Here is a 19,118-nt window from a genome sequence, read left to right as displayed (position 1 = left end):
CCAGTTGTTGGAGTGGCTCTTGGTCCTTGGAGATCATGACTTTTGGCTTTGTCCTTTCCTCTTCTCTGTTGCTCTCACAGGGAAGAAGCTGATTGATGAGAAACTCGAGGATATGGAGGCCCAACTGCAGGCAGAGGGGCCAGATGGTGTCCAGGTGTCTGGCTACCTGCACTTCTTGCTGGCCAGTGGACAGCTCAGTCCTCGGGAGGCCATGGGCAGCCTGCCTGAGCTGCTCATGGCTGGAGTGGACACGGTGTGTGAAGGGGGAGGATGAGACCAGGGGCCCCTGGCTCCCATCCTAAACCATTTCCCCATTATCCTTCACCTGATCCCAACCTTCATCCCTCCAAGGACCTGCTTCTTTTTCTGTACCATGGATACAGCACTAGAAGGAAAATAGAGGGCTCGTTCAGCTTAGCTGAGGTGGGTGGACGGGGGATAGTCCTTTTTTAAGATGGATTCCATCACCTCCTGGAGTCTCCTCACTCTGACAGCTGGGAAGTTCATCTCACATCTATCCAACTGTCTTGCTGCAATTTGAATGGAGAACTGGAAGAGCTCATTCACAAACACTTTCTTTCTTTTTCTTTTTTTTGGGACAGAGTCTCACTCTGTTGCCCAGGCTTGAGTGCAGTGGCTTGATCTCAGCTGACTGCAACCTCTGCCTCCTGGGCTCAAGCAATTCTCCTGCCTCAGCCTCCAGGTAGCTGGGATTACAGGCATGCACCATCATGCCCAGTTCATTTTTTTTTTTTTTTTTTTTTTTTTTAATTTTAGTAGAGACAGGATTTCACCTGGTCAGGCTGGTCTCAAACTCCTGACCTTAAGTGATCTGCCCGCCTTGGCCTCCCAAAGGGCTGGGATTACAGGCATAAACCACCACGTCCGGCCAGTACCTTCTTTCTTTATAGTTCATATTTCCAGTGCTTTTGTCCTGTTGGGTTTCTCTGTGTTGCCATCCCCTCCTCCAGTGAAGGTGCGATTCTCCATCACATTGGCCCTCATCCCACTGTGAATTCATGTTTAGCATGGAGGCTGCCATGAACCTTCTTGTTTTTTCCTGCTAGGCTTGTGGCAAATTCATTTCTCCCATATTTTGCACACACCCACTCATACACCCTCCCATTACTGGTCTCTTTCCTAGAAATCGCCCTCACCTCATCTCCCACTCTATCTCCTAGACATCCAACACGCTGACATGGGCCCTGTACCACCTCTCAAAGGACCCTGAGATCCAGGAGGCCTTGCACGAGGAAGTGGTGGGTGTGGTGCCAGCCGGGCAGGTGCCCCAGCACAAGGACTTTGCCCACATGCCGCTGCTCAAAGCTGTGCTTAAGGAGACTCTGCGGTAGGACAGGATGCTGTTCTGGGGGGCACAGGATCTATGTGTGGGGAGGGAATCAGAGGAGGAAATCGGAAGTGAAGACAGGTGGGCGGGGGCTAGTGACAAGGATGAGATGGGAGAGGTAGGGGAGAAGGAGTGGGGCACTTTTTACCCCCATGAATCCAGAGCAGACCCTAGATATTCTTTTCCCTGCAGCCTCTACCCTGTGGTCCCCACAAATTCCCGGATCATAGAAAAGGAAATTGAAGTTGATGGCTTCCTCTTCCCCAAGAATGTGAGTGGGGCTAGACAGCCTGATTGCCTAGGAGTGCCCCATGCTCCCGAAGAGATGCATTCATGCTGCCCAATCTTCCTTCATAGACCCAGTTTGTGTTCTGCCACTACGTGGTGTCCCGGGACCCCACCACCTTCTCTGAACCTGAGAGCTTCCAGCCCCACCGCTGGCTGAGGAACAGCCAGCCTGCTACCCCCAGGATCCAGCACCCATTTGGCTCTGTGCCCTTTGGCTATGGGGTCCGGGCCTGCCTGGGCCGCAGGATTGCAGAGCTGGAGATGCAGCTACTCCTGGCAAGGGTGAGCTGGGAGAGACTAGAAGGGTGTGTGGGCAGGGAGGGGTAGAGGAGTCCTGGGAGGAGAGGAAGGGAGGCACAGGGTAGGAGTGTGCAGAGCAGGGAGTGGATGGCAAACACACAGTCCACCCAACCACATGTGCTCTTTGCCCCCCAGCTGATCCAGAAGTACAAGGTGGTCCCGGCCCCGGAGACGGGCGAGTTGAAGAGTGTGGCCCGCATTGTCCTGGTTCCCAATAAGAAAGTGGGCCTGCAGTTCCTGCAGAGACAGTGCTGAGCTGAGTCCCCACCTTGCTGGGGCTTGTCCTAGAGGCTCCAGCCCTGGCATAGTGGTTCCTGGCTGCTGCATGTCTCAGATGAGGAGGGAGAGAAGGAGGCTGCCAGACTTGAGAGGTGGGAGGAACTCCCTGCATTTCCCACAGACCCTGAGCTTTTGCCGCTTCTGTCATTTTTGAGCAACTCCGTCTCAGATAAAAGGCCACCGCTGTATCGCATTGCTGTCCTTGGGTAGAATATAAAATAAAGGGACTTTTATTTCTTATTGGAGACCTTTGTCATTTTTTTTGACTACCCAGCATCTGAGGGAATTCTCCTCCTCCACTGAGTCATGGTGAGAGGCACAGCCACCCTGGTCCTTAGAAACTGAGAACACCTTTTGCTTTCCCAGACCTCACAAAGAGGCCTTGGTTTCACATGGTCCTGGCTGAGGCCACACCAAGCAGGAACTACAGTGACTCCTGAGCACTGTGTCAGTCAAGTAGCAGTTGTAGAGAATAGAAACCACCCTCTTTGAACAGAAAGAGCAGAGATATAGGCAATGGGGTGCTACAAAAATTATTGGAGGTGCTCGAGACCAGGCTAGAGTTGACCTCTAGCAGGCACTGAGCAGCTTGGGGAGCACCATGTTGGGCACAATCAGGAGGATGAGAGTCTAGAAGCTATTGCTACAACTATTGGCTCTAGAGCTACTCCATGTCAACTAAGTTCAAGTAGGTCTGTGCTGGCAAAACAAAACAGGTCACGCAGGATGACCCCCATCCTGCCTCTCAATACCCACGAAGTCAGCAGTAACTGGACTTGGACCTTTACGAATGCCTCGCGACTGCTCCTGATAGCAGAAAGGGCAGGGGCCTCTACCTCTCTTCCACCTTCCACATCTTTCACATACAGCTGAGAGGAGGAACCTAAGTCCTGCCTGGAGCACTAGCTGCAAGGGGGCCTAGGGATTATAGCTTTTAACCTCCCAGCCTCCTTAGTACAGGAAGCCCACTCGAAGGAAAGTGGGTTGCCATTGAGAGCCAATGCATTATAGCACTAGCCTGAAAAAGTCCCAGCAGTAAATTTTGGTGGAGTCATAGAAAAAAAATGAAGTTCACTTTCTTTTTAAAAAACTAATTTGATTTTTTGAGACAGGGTTTCATTCTGTCACCAAGACCGGAGTGCAGTGGCACCATCTTGGCTCACTGCATCCTCAACCCAGGCTCAAGCGATTCTCCTACTTTAGCCTCCTGAGTAGCTGGAACTACAGGCGCACATCACCTTGCCTGACTGATATAGATATATAAATTTTTTTTTTTTGTAGAGATGGGGTTTTGCCATGTTGACCAGGCTGGTCTCAAACTCCCGAGCTCAAGGGATCTGCCTGCCTTGGCCTCCCGAAGTGCTGGGATTACAGGCATGAGCCACCGTGCCCACCTAAAGTTCACTTTCTTGGGCCTGTGAGAATTATAGGGTTTGAACTCATTTAAAAAAATTATGTCATTGCCCTGATTAAAATACTTCAGAACTACCCTCAGCCCTCAGGTCAAGTTCAGAGTTGTTACTGTGGTTCATAAGACCCACTGTGCCCTGGCACCCTGCACCCTGACCGTGGTCACCCTTTCACAGCTGAGCCTGAATTCCTTGCATGTCTCTGAGCACATTATGCTCTTTCCAGCCTCAGTACTTTGTATCTCCTGTCCCCACTCTTGGAACACCCTCTTCCCCAACTGTCATGTCATCACAGAGAGCTTGCTTTTCCTGAGGATTCAGCTCAAATGTCACTGCCTCTGCAGGGCCCTCCCTGACCTCTCCGAGCAATCCTGTGTCCCACCTTCCCCTCCCCTGCTTACAGAGCTGAGCTGTCAACATGCTCACTTTGTTAGAGATCCAGCTGTCTCCCCAACTGTGAATCGCCTGAAGGGCACAAATCAGGCTTCTTTAATGTTGGATCCCAGTGTCTAACTGTGTCTAGTACCTAAGAGGTGCTTAGTAAATGTTTCCTGAAAAAGAGACCGGAATAGGGGGAAGGGAAGAGAAGGGAAGGGGAGAGGAGGACACAGAATTTTCTAGATTGAGAAGGGGAACCCAGCTTGTAATCCCAGCACTTCGGGAGACCAAGGTGGGTGGACCACTTGAGGTCAGGAGTTCAAGACCAGCCTGGCCAACATGGTGAAACCCTGTATCTACTAAAAAAAAAAAAAAAAAAAAAACAAAAATTAGCTGGGTGTGGTGGCATGCCCTTGTAATCTCGGCTACTAGGTAGGCTGAGGCAGGAGAACAGCTTGAACCCAGGAGGCAGAGGTTGCAGTGAGCCGAAACTGTGCAACTGCACTCCGACCTGGGTGACAGAGCAAGACTTCTCTCAAAAAGAAAATAAAGAAAAAAAAAAGAAGAACCTAGAGGGAATTGGGAGGAATTACTGATTATACAGATAGGCTCTCAACCCCTCCTGTGTAGTGATCCACCTGTGAGAGCTCCTTGCAAATGCAGAGGCTGGGACTGGGCCCCGAGGCTGCCAGGATCGGTGTCACAAAGTCAACCAGAGTGGAATTCTGCCTTCCCTAGTGTGCTGCTCCTTCAAACCAACAGGGCTGAACTGCCAAAACAACATGGGTGGTGCTTGGGTGAGGGGAAGTCTGTGATGAGACTTGGATTGGGGTTTTGTAGCAGTTGTGCAAGATGATGTCAGTGTTCACAGTCTTGCAGCTCAGTTAATGAACTGATCTCACGTGGAAGTCCAGGAAGACCTTGTATATCCACACAATGAAATATTATTCACCCATAAGAAAGGAATGAAGTGCTGATTCACGCTACACTATGGATGAACCTTAAAAACCTTATGCAGATGGAAAGAAGCTCACAAAAAGGCCACATATTGTGTGATTTCATGCATGCAAAATGTCCAGAATAGGCAAATCTATAGAGACAGCAAGTAGATTACTGGTTGCCAAGGGTGGAGGGACGAGAGAATGGGGAGTGACTGTTAATGGGTTTGTTTGGGGGGTGATGAAGATGTTTTGGAATTAGATAGTGGTCATCACTAACTTTGCCTAACTTTTTTAACTTTTTGAATATACTAAATATCACTGAATTGTATATTTTGGTTTTTGTTTGTTTGTTTGTTTGAGGCGGAGTCTCAATGGGTCGCCCAGGGTGGAGTGCAGTGGTGCAATCTCGGCTCACTGCAACCTCCACCTCCCAGGTTCAAGTAAAGTCTCCCATGTCAGCCTCCCGAGTAGCTGGGATTACAGGTACAAGCCACTACTGCTGGATAATTTTGGTATTTTAGTAGAGACAGGGTTTCACCATGTCGGCCACGCTGATCTCGAACTCCTGACCTCAAGTGTGATCCACCCGCCTTGGCCTCCAAAAGTGCTGGGATTGCCGGTGTGAGTCACCACACCTAGCTTGAATTGTATATTTTGGAAGGGTGAATTGTATGGCATATTAATTATATCTCAAGTGAAAGAAATCTGTGAAGATCAGTTTGATAAGATTATCGTAAAAATAGATGTCAATGTAATCGATACTTGCAGAAGATTCTTGGGGGTCACCAATGTCCTAGAGGCACCACAGGAAATTCTGAGGCAGCACTGCCCTGTCACGTATCTACAGGGCCTAAAATCCAACCTCAAATTGGAAACTGGAAATGCAGAGGAGAAAGGAACTAAGCCGATGGACGAAGTCACGAAGTCCTTGTGAGGCTGTTGCCTCACCCTCTGATGAGGTGGGTAGGCACAGCTTCAGAGGCTCCCCGCAAAGTTTTTGTCATTAGTGACAGAACACAAGATGTAAGAGCTGAAGAGTTATGAACACAAACGTGAAACCTTGCCTACTGGAGCTGCCACTAGAAAGCCCGCCCACATGGCACTGGGACGAATAGAATCAAAGTCTCCCATCCCCAAACAGAGAAAAACAAAATATAGCATATGGCCAAAGTAATTTATCTTTATACTTGTTTTTTTAATATTTAAAATATATTTATTGCCCTATAATATATCTACAGAAAAATGCACTGACCCTAAGTGTACATGAGATTCTCTCATAAATTTCATGTGTACATGTGTACTTCAAGTGTACGTGAAATGACCTCTGTTTATATTCCATCACAATGCCTGGACAAGACTTACTTAATATAAATGAAAAAATCACTTTCTTTGACAGTGATTCATTCAGATACATATGTAGTATCTCTAGGATGGATGTGGTCATAGTCTCAGTTCCTTTCCCAGCAGTTTTTTCTCTGGAGGGAGAAACACATCACCCCTGGTTTGAGGGTTGGCACAGAATTCATCAGTGGCCAGTGATGGGGCACAGTTCCAGGCCCCGAGACTCTCAGGAGCTCAGGGCCCCCAAGCATCACCATGAAGAGATGTCACAGTGAGGCTCCCTGAGAGCCAACCCCAACCTGCCTCTATAGAGAAAGAACAACAGCAGATTAAGGATTGTTGGTTCTGCACAGCAGATCGACATTTGGCTGCAAAGACCATACACATCGTGTTACTCATACCCCAGCTAATTTGAAATTGTTGGCCAAATTCAGATCCATATTTTTGGGTAAGACTTTAAGAAAACAACTAGTCTTCTTAAACAAGGTGGCACTCTTTTCTTTTCTTTTTTTTTTAGATGGAGTTTCACTCTTATCGCCCAGGCTGGAGTAGAATGGCGCAATTTTGGCTCACTGCAACCTCCAACTCCCAGGTTCAAGCGATGCGCCTGCCTCAGCCTCCCGAGTAGTTGGGGTTGTAGGCGCCCACTACAATGCCTGGCTAATTTTTTGTGTTTTTAGTGGAGACGGGATTTCACCATGTTGGCCAGGCTAAGCCTTAATCTCCTGACCTCAGGTGATCCACCTGCCTCGGCCTCCCAAAGTGCCAGGATTACAGTCGTGAGCCACCGCGCCTGGCCAACGCAGCACTCTTATAAACAAAAATAGATGGGGTACCTAGTGTTGCCTGGCTATCTACAGCCCAGGTTCTGTGGAAGTTTGAGCTATTAGTGCATTTTGGCTTGGTAATAGGAGTTTGTTTCCAGGTCATTATTTGTGACTCCAGTTTTAATATGCATATCAAACAAAAACTTTGACAATTGTCATGAAAGGAACATGCAGGATATTGTAATGAACACTTCCGCATTTAAGGATGTCTGGGAGAAGGATGGTGAGAATGGTAATGAGTCATACATCTATGTTGCGCCACTACCCTTAGTCATTGCTTCTTGGAAACTACAGGCATAATTAAATAGCTAGACCCCATCATATGACAAATGATTGACTAGCTATGAGCATGGGGCATCCTCATTTCTCAGCCCAGTTTCATGTTCATCATGTGCTATTAATCATAAGTCTCTAGCATTTATAGAAAATAAATACAGTTGCTCAATTCCCACCCTCAAATGAGGAAATTAGTGCCCCTAGGAATGGAGCCCTGGAATCTGCATTTTGTAAGGCTTCTTTGCTGATCCAGATGCACATCCAGGGCAGAGAGCTACTGAAGGGGTTGTGAGAAGAGAGACGGGAAAGCGAAGGAAGCTACAGAAACCCAGAGAGGCCCGCAGAGGTCTGAGTAGGGGCTGGGGGCACGGAGGCAGCAATGCCTGGAAAACCAGCCCCGCCCCAAGTTCACATGCAGGAACAGAGTGGGCGGCACGGCGGGCTGCACACAGGGCGCGTCTTTGATTCTGAGCTGGAGTGGAAGAAGCAGCTGCAGTCCCGGTGGCAACTCCGTAACTGTTTTCTAGCAGCCATGATGGCTGCAAGGGCTGGACTGTGACCAGAGGAGGGGTCTGAGGCAGGGAGGGTGGCATGTGCCCTTACAGAAGGTCCGAAAGGGAAGAACTGCCGAGTCTTTAGGATGGTGACTCCAGACAGGTAGAGAGATCTGCTCCCATGATGGCAAGGGGAGCAGGAGGGGCAAAGAGTGCCTTTCTCAGTTGCTTGTCCTAGCACCGCTGAAGATCCTTCTCATGCACAGAGCAGAGCCGCCCAGAGGCACAGCCTCAAAGGACCGACCTGTTACAAGATCCCAGAGCCCCAGGCTCCCCAGGAGCACTGTCACTGGAGAGATCCTCTGGGCCCAGACCCAACCATGACCGAACTCCAATCCTCTCCCTTGAGCCCAAGACCCTGGACCTTGCCGGGTGGGACCACAGCAGAGCCAGCACTGACGCTCAGGTTTTGGCAAAATGTATAGTGACAGAACATCTTCATTTATGGTCCAACCAATTCAGTACAAAGCCTCTGCCTTCTCGCTCTGTGAGGTAAGGGGAAGGAGTCACATTTTAGGGACAGTAACCTCCCCCTCCTCTGGACAGCCCGCCCGTTGCCACAGGGAAGGTGACATAGCAGAAGCGAGCCTTAGCTTCGGAATTTCAAAAGCTTGATTCTGAAGATGGATGGCAAGAACTCGGGACACTTACAGTGTGTTTGGAAGAATATATGATGGGTTACAGAATAAAAGCCCCTTCTCTCCCCGACCGGTCAAGATTCCATAGGTTGGCAGGGCTTGGGGAGCAAGGCGACTATTGACATTTCTGGAATCCTTGAGAAAAGGACCCTGAGAAGGAGGTTGCGGCTAAAGAGGGGGAAAGCATGACAAATACACCATATAGGTTTGGAGATGATAAGGGTAGGCAAGCACTGGGTAGAAGAACCCACACGCTTCCTGGGAAGAACCTGGGAAAACAGCAAGCCACAGAGCGGAACAGGTGACTGGCTCTATATCTTAGCAGTTGGCCTGGAACAGAATTACTGAGCTTCCTGAAGCCAGAGGGTGTGCAGGGACAGGAGCTAGAATGTTCCACATGCTCCAAGCCACAGGCCCCCAAAGAGGCTTTGTGGACGTGAAGGAGCCCCTGGCAGACCATGCACGACCAACTGATGACCAGATGGGGACAAGGATGTCCAAACAGGTACTGAAATGGACAGATGATGATGGCTGAGGAACAGAGTCTTACATAACTTAAAGCCACCCTCCCACCCCACTGAGCTTAACCCCAGGAAAAGGTCAGGGGGAGACTCTGAATTGACTGAGATTAATTTCTAAAACCTGGTGAAACAGGGTTCCTAATAGAAATTACATTCTGTGTTAGAAAAATAAAGTTATGCTTCTTGCAGATTAGAGTTTGTAGGCTGAGTTGTACCTACTATATAAGCAATGAATTAATATTTTCTTTACAATTTTGTAAAGAAAAGAGAAGAAAGAAATTTCAGTAAAATAGCACTACATGCAAAAGAAATGCCACTTGCGATTTTTGTCAAATTTCCTTTTTGTCTTTGAATTCAGAAAGCACAAGGCTCTTGCCACAAGTTCAGGTCAAAGACTGCAGCACTTTGAGTGAAACCTATAAAATCTAAGTTCGTGGATTGTTCCTTTTGTTGTGTTTTTTTCAATTGCTCATCCATAGGGGTCCATATACAAGGCCATCCGTCTCTGGGGACACAGAACACTGCTCACTGCGAGAGCTAAGGAGTTTTCTGGACAAGAATGGAGGGAGGACCCCCACCTCCAACAGGCAGTTCTATAAATAACAGCTGCTCCATGGTGGCCCCTGAAAAGCAGCATTTCAGCAGCCCTGAAATGACAAAGCCTGGAGAGTAGGAGGGCAGTGGCGACGTTGCTGGGAACAACAGCTGGGACTCCCAGGAGCTGAAGGCTGGAGCCATAGGTAGCCCAGAAATCGAGGAATCCAGAAGCCCTGACTAAACCCACTGGGGCCGTCCGACCCAGTTAGGTGGCAAGGGGATGAGTGGGCATGGAGCACAGATGGCCCTGGGGTAATCCTAGTGCCTCTGGTTCAGGGACCTCCAGACTTGACTCAGCTGTTCTCCTTAATTTCATCATCCCATGGTGCACTGGGCATGTCCGAGGGCTTCTGGGAACACAGGCAGGGCAAGGGCAATCTGGGAGGGCTGAAGAAGCCTGTGAGGAAAAGAAAAGGGAAGATGGTGACCACATAGGAGGGGCAGCTGCCTTTCCAACAGGGGACTCTTGCCAGCCATGGCGAGTAGACGGAATCTGTGCCCATCCTCTGCAAGCCCCTAGCAAACGTGTGACCAGGAAAGAGTCTGAGATCATGTCACATTTCCTGAGATGAGCATATAGGTAGAAGCTCCTTCCTTTAAGCTTTAGTTCTTACTGGGGATGGAAATTCCATCCAACAAAGATTTATATAGCTTGCTTCCTTCTAATGGAATTTCCAGCAGGTGGGAATTGAATTGTGAGGGAACAAGGAAATCTTCCCAGAGTGTCTGAAGTCACATCGCTGTCTTAGCCTTTAGCCGGGGCTCTGTCCCTCCCTCCTAGGAGAGTCTCCATGACCTCAGCTGAAAATGGGACAAAGTGGGGACGTGCAAGTCCTTACACTTGTAGTTTTCACAGGGCTGCTCAGCTTTGAGCTTGGCCACTCCCATCCTCAGGGTGTCCCAATCTGAGATCCAGGAAATCAGGAAGACTAAGAGGCTGGTGTCATGGCCCAGGGCAGAGCCTACCTGAATCATAGCTGAACCAGCAAATGGGGGTGGGGGAAGATGAAGGCTGAGTTCTCTGGCTCCCTTCATTGTCTTCCAGGTGTGGAAGAGGATTGGGATTGAGGACTCGGATCTTCTCAGGCCCCGAGGGCATCGATGCCAGCAGGGCTGAGCACCAGTGCCTGAAGGATGTCGGAGAGGGAGACCACGCCCAAGAGATGCTGGGTCTCGTCCACTAGCACCAGCCGGTGTACCTGTGGGTCCGCAGTGTTCAGTGAGGGGGCAGAGCCATGGGGCTACAGCAGCTACTGAGGTTGGTGCCAAGAATCAGGAGAAACAACCCACCATCACCTGGGAGAGAGTGTCTCCTAGGAGCCAGTTAGGGATGGCTGTGATCGGCCTTGGGCGATCAGCTGGCAGTGACCCCTGGCATAAGGGGCCCATGGGCAGGACAAAGTGCAGGCCAGTGGGGGAACCAGGAGTTGGTCATGAAACGGAAGGATAGGTCAGGTGCTCCGATGTTCAGGGATGGCTGGAGCCATGCATGAGAAGGACTGGGCTATATGTGTTGCGGGCATGAATGGAGGGCACAGGGTACCTGCTCCTGAGCAATCCTGTCGATCACTTCCCCCAAGCTCTCATGGGGCTGGCAGGAAAGGACTCCCTCCAGACATAGTGTCCTCTGCCTCAGAGCTTCTCCCACACTCATGTCCAGGTGGTTGTAGGTTTGCTGGGCAGCCAGGTGCTGGGGCAGAGAGAGAAGCATGGCTCCTAGTCACCCCCTTGCCTGGGCCCCTACCCCACAGATGTCAACCCCTGCATACTTGTCAAGGTTCCCCTGGTTGACAGACGCCGCCCCACCCATTCCCACACCCTTAGTCTCCCTACAGCATCCCACCTTTCCAGGGATACTTACGATCACATCAAAGCGGGAATAGAGTCCCACGACCTGACCTGCAGAGAGTGGCAGGTGGGGGCAGGGAGAGAAAGATAGGGAAGAGGCTCCGATCAGAACCAGGGTGCTGTGTAGAGGGCCTAGGGCTATTTGCATCAGGGTGCCACTATCAGAACCCAAGGATCAAACTTAGTATCCCAGAGTGAGACAACCTGACGTCGAACATCCTGAGGAAATGGAGTGTGAGTAACACGGCATCGCCTACGAAATAGTCTAGCCTCGAATTTATTGCCCAAATCTCTTCAAGTCTTTAGATATAATTCCAGTGTACAGGAAACACAGGACTAGAGAACAAAGTAAAGGCCAGCTCTAGAAAGCAAACAGGCAAATCTGGATGTGGGGTATCCTATAGGACAACTGACCCAGGCTTTTCAACTCACCCATGTCATAACAATTTAGGGGGAATGGGGTTGTTCTAGATTTAAAGAGATTTAAGGAACGAAAGACACAAATGTAAACCATGGACTTCAGTTGGGTCCTGTTTTGAACACATCAACCATAAAAAATACATTCCCTTGGGAGGCCGAGGTGGGCGGATCACAAGGTCAGGAGTTCAAGACCAGCCTGGCCAACATAGTGAAACCCCATCTCTACTAAAGATACAAAAAATTAGCCAGGTGTGGTGGCATGCACCTGTAAACCTAGCTATGTGGGAAGCTGAGGCAGGAGAATTGCTTAAATCCGGGAGGTGGAGGATGTAGTGAGCCAAGATCGCACCATTGTACTCTAGCCCAGGTGACAGAGCAAGACTCCGCCTCAAAAAAAAAAAAAAAAAAATTCTTGGCCAGTCGTGGTGGCTCATGCCTGTAATCCCAGCACTTTGGGAGGCCAAGACAGGTGGATCACTTGAGGTCAGGAGTTGGAGACCGGCCTGGCCTATATGGTGAAACCTCATCTCTACTAAAAATACCCCCCCCCCAAAAATTAGCTGGGCATGGTGGGGGTTGCCTGTAATCGCAGCTACTCAGGAGGCTGAGGCACAAGAATTGCTTGATCCCGGGAGGCAGAGGTTGCAGTGAGCCGAGATGGTGCCACTGCACTCCAGCCTGAGTGACAAAGCAAGACTCTGTCTCAAAATAACAAAAAAGCCCAAAGTTCTTGAGGAAATGGAGAAGTGAGAATAAGGATTGGATACCAGACAATAATATGAATTATTCATGGTTTTGTTTGGTGGTATAAAATGCACTTTTTTTTTTTTGGAGTCTCACTCTGTCAACAGGCTGGAGTGCAATGGCGTGATCTTGGCTCACTGCAACCTCTGCTTCCCAGGTTCAAGCGATTCTCCTGCCTCAGCCTCACAAGTAGCTGGGTCTAGAGGTGTGCACCACCACGCCCAGCTAATTTTTTTGTAGTTTTAGTAGAGACAGAGTTTCACCATATTGGCCAGGATAGTCTTGATCTCTTGACCTCGTGATCCGCCCACCTTGGCCTCCCAAAGTGCTGGGATTACAGGCGTGAGCCACCGCCCCTGGCCAAAACTACACTTGTTTTAAGAGGTGCAGACTAAAATGTTTAGGGGTGAGATGACATGATGTCTGTAATTTACTTTGAATTACTTCAGAGAAGAGATGAACTGTTTATGGCAATACAGTAACAGTAGTTAATCTAGGCAAAGGATATAGGTGGTTCATTATGCAATTTCTTTGTACCATTTTTGTACGTTTGAAGTTTTTTATAATCAAAACTAAATTGAAAAGACTTCTTGATATCTATCTTAATTATGGTAATTTTAGCTTTGAAAGATTTCATAGCCATCATTCAACCAAAGAAATAATCTTGTTCCTCTAGCCCTTTTTCAGTGTAGGGAACTGAGGTCTGGCTAGGGGCCCGAGGTAACCATGGCACATTTTACTTTTTAAATTTTATTATTTCGTTATTATTATTTTAGAGACAGGGTCTTGCTCTGTTGCCCAGCCTGAAGTGTCACTGTATGTAAACTCAAACTTCTGGCCTCAAGCGACTTTCTCGCTCTGGCCTCTTTCAAAGTGCTGGCATTACAGCCGTGCACCACATGCCTGGCTCCATTTTAAGATGAACTAAAACTAAAATCTGCTGCTTCCTCTCACTATGCTCATTTTCGTGCATATAACCTTTTAAATCCTCCTGTGAAGTCAGAAAGATGAGTGTTGTGAAGAATCCCATTTCACAAAGGAGGAAACTGAGGCACAGAGAGGCTAAGTAACCAGCCCAAGTCTCAGAGCAGATGGAGACTTCTAATCCGCAGTCCATCCTATACCCCCCACAGGGATGGCATGGGAACCCCTGTCCTTCCCATATTCTCTCCCACCAGGTTCTCCCAGGCCCCAGCCCAGCCCAAGCCTCTCATCCTGTGGTGGGTACCACATTCGTTGACCACAGGCAGTGCAGACACACGCCGATCCACAAAGATGTCCAGTGCAGTCAGGATGGGTGCTGTCTCCAGCACCACAGCCAAGTCTCGGAATGTGCCGATGCCCAAATCTTGGATAGTGCGGTAGAGGAAGGAGGGCCGGGGCAGCAGGGAACCCTGGTTAGGAAGGGGACCCGGTGGAGATCAGGGATCCAGCAGCTTCAAGAGGGCTCCCAGCTCCTCCCCGCGATTCCTAGGCTGAAGACTCCTCAGGCCCTCTGATCACCTGCCCAGGTCTCCCCCTTCCTCCCACCTGGGCCCAGGCTCACAAAGATGTGCAGGAATTTGAGCAGGCGTTTGTGCGTGAGGATGTGGAGTACGTTGCCTGACACCGGGTCCAGAACAGGCAGGCGATGGATCCGGTTCTTGATGAGGGTGTAGACAGCTTCAAACAGGCTGTAGAGATGGGAGCAGTGAGCCTTGAGGCAGCCTGGGGAGAGAAACCCTCCATCCCAGTCCCCTAAAAAGGAGGGCAGAGCACCAAGGCTCCCTTGTCCGTGTGTTGCCTAGGATGAAGAGGTGAGTTCAGAGCTGAGTGGGACTGGGGAAGGGAACTGTGGGAGGAGGCGCAAATGAATGAGCGGGGACACCCACCTGTCATTAGGAGAGATGGAGACCAGAGGCTTGAAGCAGCCTTGCAGGTAGATCTCTGCAGAAAGAGCCAGAGTCAGGCCAGGGGAGCCAGTCACCTGCCTCGCCTTGCAGTCCCAGGCAGCTTCCCTTCCTTCAGGCACCCGGGGATCCTATTGTCCCTCCCCTGTTAGCTCCAGGACATCCTCCCTGCCCATCCTCCACCTTAGGCCCCGGCTCACCCTCACCAACAGCCCCTTTCCGGGTTCCTCTCCCCACTCACCCCTCCAGGTCTCAATCTTATGTTGTTCAATCTCATAGATCTGGACCTAAAGATATCAACAGGACTCCAGAAGTCAGACAGACATGGGCTTCTAGGGCACCAGGCTCTAGGAGGACTTCCCTCCGCACCCACCCCTCTGGGTGCTCATAAGATTCCCAGCCCACTCCTCACCAGGGGGGACCTGTAGTAGCGATGCAGCACCAGGATGAAGTCAGTGATGGTCAGCATCCCTGCAGGGGAGGGGCGGGGAGGAGGTCAGCTCGGGGCCTTTGGGTGGAAAGCAGGTTGAGGATCAGATCCCCTCCCCACCCTGCCAGTTTCCTTGCACTGAGACACAGTGGGGACTGTGGGAAGAGGACAGTGGGACAGCCCCACAGGCCTGAGAAGTGGGGCTCTTTCTCTCCTGCCTCCCCGCATTTGCTCCCTAGCACCTACGGCATGGGGCCATGCAGTAGCAGAGCTGGAAGGTGTCAGCTGGTCACAGCGGCTCCACAGATGGAGAAATTGAGCCCCAGGGTCTCCCAGCTGGCCACGCAGACTCGGGATGAACTTTCCCCCACCCTGGCCCCTGGCTGGGCTTGGCCTGAAGCCAAGCTTGTGGTATATCAGAGATTGGTCCCAGAACAACCGTACGAGGTCCGCACCTCCCCTTCTCCATCTCCCTTTACCTCCCCAGCCTCTCCTCACCCACAAAGCTCTGCTTCTTGCTGTCCCATAGAGGGGCTGCCCGCACACCGTTGGCCACCAGAGCAAAGAAGGCCTTCTTGATCTGAGGGGCCAGGGAGAAGAGTCAAGGGTGGGTCCTGAGAGACCCTCACCCTCCTCTCTGCCCCTCGGTGGGCACCTCCCATCTGCCTGCTGTCCCCTCCCTGTCTCACCCAGGGTTCTTCCATGGGGCCTTCTCCTGGACCCTCCTCTACACCAGCTGGCCTGTCTTTCTCATGTCACAGTACACGCTAGACATGATCGTTGCTGCAGACATGTGGTACATAGATAAGGCTGTGGCCTGAGACACTGAGCCCCTCACCTGGCACACCAGGGAGTGAAAAATTCTAACTTCATGTTTCCATTTGGAGGGCATGTGTGTACAGACACAGTCTAGGTTTTGATAGCCTAAGTACCGGAGGCATAGTTATTTCCATAACATTTGCATATCTACATACTGTTTTGTAGATAAATATTTTATTGACTCATGTTGTGCCTTGTCCTAAACAGTACTATCTGCACATGCTGGTTATATTTTTTAACACACCCTAAAACAAACACAAAGCTACTGAAATAGGCATATTTGTTCATGAACCACTAGAATCAAAACATATGCTATGGACAATACATACACCATGTTTTGGGAAAGGCTGCACGGCACAACAATGATAAGAATAAGATTATAGATGTTTATAGCTTAGCCTAATGGAAGAGAAGGTGCCAGAGCTCACTATTTTTTCTGTTGCCAAAAGAGTCCCCTATTCTTTGTTCTAAGTGACTCTGCAATGTCTTTTTTTTTTTAAATGGAGTCTCTCACTGTCACCCAGGCTGGAGTGCGGTGGCACAATCTCGGCTCACTTGCAACCTCCACCTCCCAGGTTCAAGCGATTCTCCTGCCTCAGCCTCCTGAGTAGCTGGGATTATGGACACCTGCAACCACGCCCAGCTAATTTTTTTGTATTTTTTTTTTAGTAGAGATGGGGTTTCACCATGTTGGCCAGACTGGTCTCGAACTCCTAACCTTGTGATTTGCCCGCCTTGACCTCCCAAATTGATGGGATTACAGAGGTGAGCCACCGTGCCTGGCCTCTGCAATGTCTTACACATACTTTGCTCATGCTTTATACTGGGTAGTCCAAGAATCCTCTGAACTATGCAGGGTGCAGCAGGCATTTTGATCCCCATTTTAGAGACAAGAAAGGTAAAGTAACTCAAAGTCCTACAGATACTAAGCGGCAGAGCTGCGATGACAATTACGTGTGCTCACAGAGAGTAGAAGCTCTCCCTCCCCGAAGTGGCCTCCATAGTGCTAAGAAGGAGTCCTTTCAGGGGAGCTTGCAGGGGCACCTGGCTTGGCAGGGCATCCTGTAGGGTGGGAGTGGTAGCTGCAGCACCATGTGGATGGAGAGCAAGTGCAGGTTGGGCAGAGCCATGGCCTCACCTCCAGCGTGGTGTCGAAGATGACCAGCTTGGAGCTAGTTGCCATGGCATCATAGCAGGTGTGCTCCTGCATGAAGCGCATGTAGATCTGGGCGCCAGGTTTCTGCAGTTCGTCATCCCAGCCCAGCTTGGGAAACAGGGCTTGCGGGGACGGGCATGGGGCAGGCCTCTCTTCAACCAGGCCTTCTAGCTCATCATACTGCCAGGCCTCTGTGGCTGGGAACTCCGTGGCCAGCTCCACTTCATCTGTGCTGGAGCCTGTAGCTGAGGCTATATAGTCAGAGGGGAGGCAGTCCCACCCTGTTGGTGGAGTGCCTACACTGGCAGGATCAGCTTGAGCCAAGGGTGCGGCCTTAGGGAATGTGGCCTCCAGCCCGGTGGACTCAGCAGCTGGCCTGGACCAGGGACCTGTTTGGGGGAGGAGGGGAAGAGGACAGTAACTCCATCTTCCAAAGCACGTTCTCATCTGCTGTCGCCGTTCATCTCACAGCAGCCTTTGGAAGCCTGGATGCTGTGGCCCTATTTTGCAGGTGAGAGGCTGACCTGAGAGTCACCCCAGATAGTGGCTCTGTCCCATCTTTCTGAGTTGGCCATGTTGGCCCCTGGCACTGCAGTGCAGTTGTTCTCTACCACGTAGGGAGACTGAGGCCACAAGATGAGGGTTGAGTCCAACTCTGTGTTTTATGGAAGGAGCCGAGGCAAAGCCCAGATCCAGGCTCCTCTGGGACTTCCCACTGCTCTGGCTCCCATCTCCCCAGAACTGGCCTTGGCCTTACCTTGCCCCTGACCCGGTGGCTCCCCTTCCTTCACCGCCTCCTGCCTTGTCCATCTCGAGGACTTGGCCCTCCGTTTCCTGCGGATTCTTTCTGAGCTGCTGGTCACAGCTGGTGATGGCCATGAGCTGCTGTCTTCTTGCTCTAGGAAGCTCATCTCTGGAAGGGGAATGGGGCCTGTTTGATTAATAGGGAGTAATACAGAAAAATCAATTCAAATGTTATTCATAATCTTCAGGATTTGCAAGCTTCCAATGGGCTTTTTTCCAACATATTTCTCATTTAAAACTTACAGCAGCCTTATAAGGCAGTCATTATTATCATCCCTGTTTTGCTAGTGGGGACCAGAAATTCAGAGAGGTTAAGCAATTTGCCGCAAATCACACAGCAAGTGGGAAAGTCACTTCTGAAACGAGGAAGGAGGAGGTGAGGGAAACACACGTGGGGAAAGGAGGAAGAACAATAAGGAAGAAGGACCAAAAGGAGGAAGATAAAAGCCAGGCTGGGAGGGAATGTGGCCCCAGAAAAGTGGGGACAAGGCAGTGGGGGAAGAGGCTAGGCCCCAGGGAGGGGGCAGTCTCCTTACCTTGATGCTCAGAACCCCCAAGGCTGCTCCAGGAAGGGGTCTGTGGGGAGAAGACTTTCTGAAGGAGTGGGGAAAGTGCCTTATATTCCCAGACCCCTTCTCCCTGCACACACGCCCACATACCCATGCACACCAATACACATGCTCAGTCACACGGCCATACACAAACACACACAGAAAGACACACATCCAAACGCTCCCAAGCACACAGAACCACACACACTCACAATACATATGCCCAGACACGCACATGCCCATAATCACGAGAAAATCCAGACCAAACACACACCAAAAGACACACACGCACAGACACACATTCACAGCACGTGCTCTCAGTCTTCTGGCCTCAGCTGCCCCGGCTCCAGCTCCCCTGGGACCCCCATACCCTGTGCAGTGCGTGTTCCAGCTCTGGCTCCATGTGGCCAGCCCCGGACCAACGGAGAGCAAGTGTGCGACACTGTGGCTGGGCCGCACTATTCTGGGCCCGGCCCCGGGCACCCTGCCCTGCCAGGATCAGTTTCTCTCTGATTGGGTGTCAGGCAACGAGAGGGAGGGGCCCCTACTTGTTCAGCTGCTCCAGCCCCGAAGGCTGGGGGCTGCTGGGGGGGGAAGGGGCACACCTGATAATCTGGGTGCTTGGTCCTCAGCTGCCTTCTGGGTCATTGAGGACAAGCTAGAGGAACCCTGTACAGGGGAAGGTGGCTTGGAGCATGTGGGAGCATGGGCGCTGGGCAGAGTTGGGCTCTCAGAGTTCTGAGCCCCTATTCCAAGGGCC

The 19,118-nt window shown here is 50.7% G+C and overlaps 2 protein-coding genes across 5 annotated transcripts in view; one reads left to right on the top strand and one right to left on the bottom strand.

Moving 5' to 3' along the window:
• The window catches only part of LOC117094510 (sterol 26-hydroxylase, mitochondrial), a 38,777-nt gene extending 36,317 nt beyond the window's left edge, over positions 1 to 2,460 (top strand). The window contains exons 5-9 of the mRNA XM_033230203.1: positions 81 to 253; positions 1,182 to 1,348; positions 1,541 to 1,619; positions 1,706 to 1,918; positions 2,072 to 2,460. Coding sequence (XP_033086094.1) covers positions 81 to 253; positions 1,182 to 1,348; positions 1,541 to 1,619; positions 1,706 to 1,918; positions 2,072 to 2,191 — 752 coding nt within the window. The 3' untranslated portion in view covers positions 2,192 to 2,460. The remainder of the gene's footprint in view (positions 1 to 80; positions 254 to 1,181; positions 1,349 to 1,540; positions 1,620 to 1,705; positions 1,919 to 2,071) is intronic.
• Positions 2,461 to 9,406: 6,946 nt separating this feature from the next.
• On the bottom strand, positions 9,407 to 18,830 carry PRKAG3 (protein kinase AMP-activated non-catalytic subunit gamma 3). 4 transcript variants are annotated; one of them, XM_033230207.1, is made up of 15 exons: positions 18,729 to 18,773; positions 18,344 to 18,383; positions 18,051 to 18,091; positions 17,761 to 17,916; positions 16,986 to 17,392; positions 15,527 to 15,608; positions 15,011 to 15,069; positions 14,840 to 14,885; positions 14,581 to 14,635; positions 14,256 to 14,382; positions 13,938 to 14,103; positions 11,559 to 11,596; positions 11,241 to 11,387; positions 10,664 to 10,896; positions 9,407 to 10,094 (listed from the first exon to the last, which is right to left on the bottom strand). In XM_033230207.1, the coding sequence occupies exons 4-14, from the start codon at positions 17,912 to 17,914 to the stop codon at positions 10,780 to 10,782; spliced, it is 1,398 nt and encodes a 465-aa protein (XP_033086098.1). In that variant the 5' UTR covers positions 17,915 to 17,916; positions 18,051 to 18,091; positions 18,344 to 18,383; positions 18,729 to 18,773; the 3' UTR covers positions 9,407 to 10,094; positions 10,664 to 10,779. The 4 variants fall into 4 exon arrangements, with proteins under 4 accessions (XP_033086098.1, XP_033086095.1, XP_033086099.1 ...); XM_033230204.1 differs by lacking the exon at positions 18,051 to 18,091 and having other exon boundaries at positions 17,761 to 17,934; positions 18,729 to 18,830; XM_033230208.1 differs by lacking the exon at positions 18,051 to 18,091 and having other exon boundaries at positions 16,986 to 17,248; positions 17,761 to 17,934; positions 18,729 to 18,830.
• Positions 18,831 to 19,118: the final 288 nt, after the last annotated feature.

The sequence above is a fragment of the Trachypithecus francoisi genome, unplaced genomic scaffold (assembly GCF_009764315.1).
Source record: "Trachypithecus francoisi isolate TF-2019V2 unplaced genomic scaffold, Tfra_2.0 Lachesis_group13, whole genome shotgun sequence".
Lineage (NCBI taxonomy): Eukaryota > Metazoa > Chordata > Mammalia > Primates > Cercopithecidae > Trachypithecus > Trachypithecus francoisi.
This window is presented reverse-complemented; position numbering and strand designations above follow the sequence as displayed.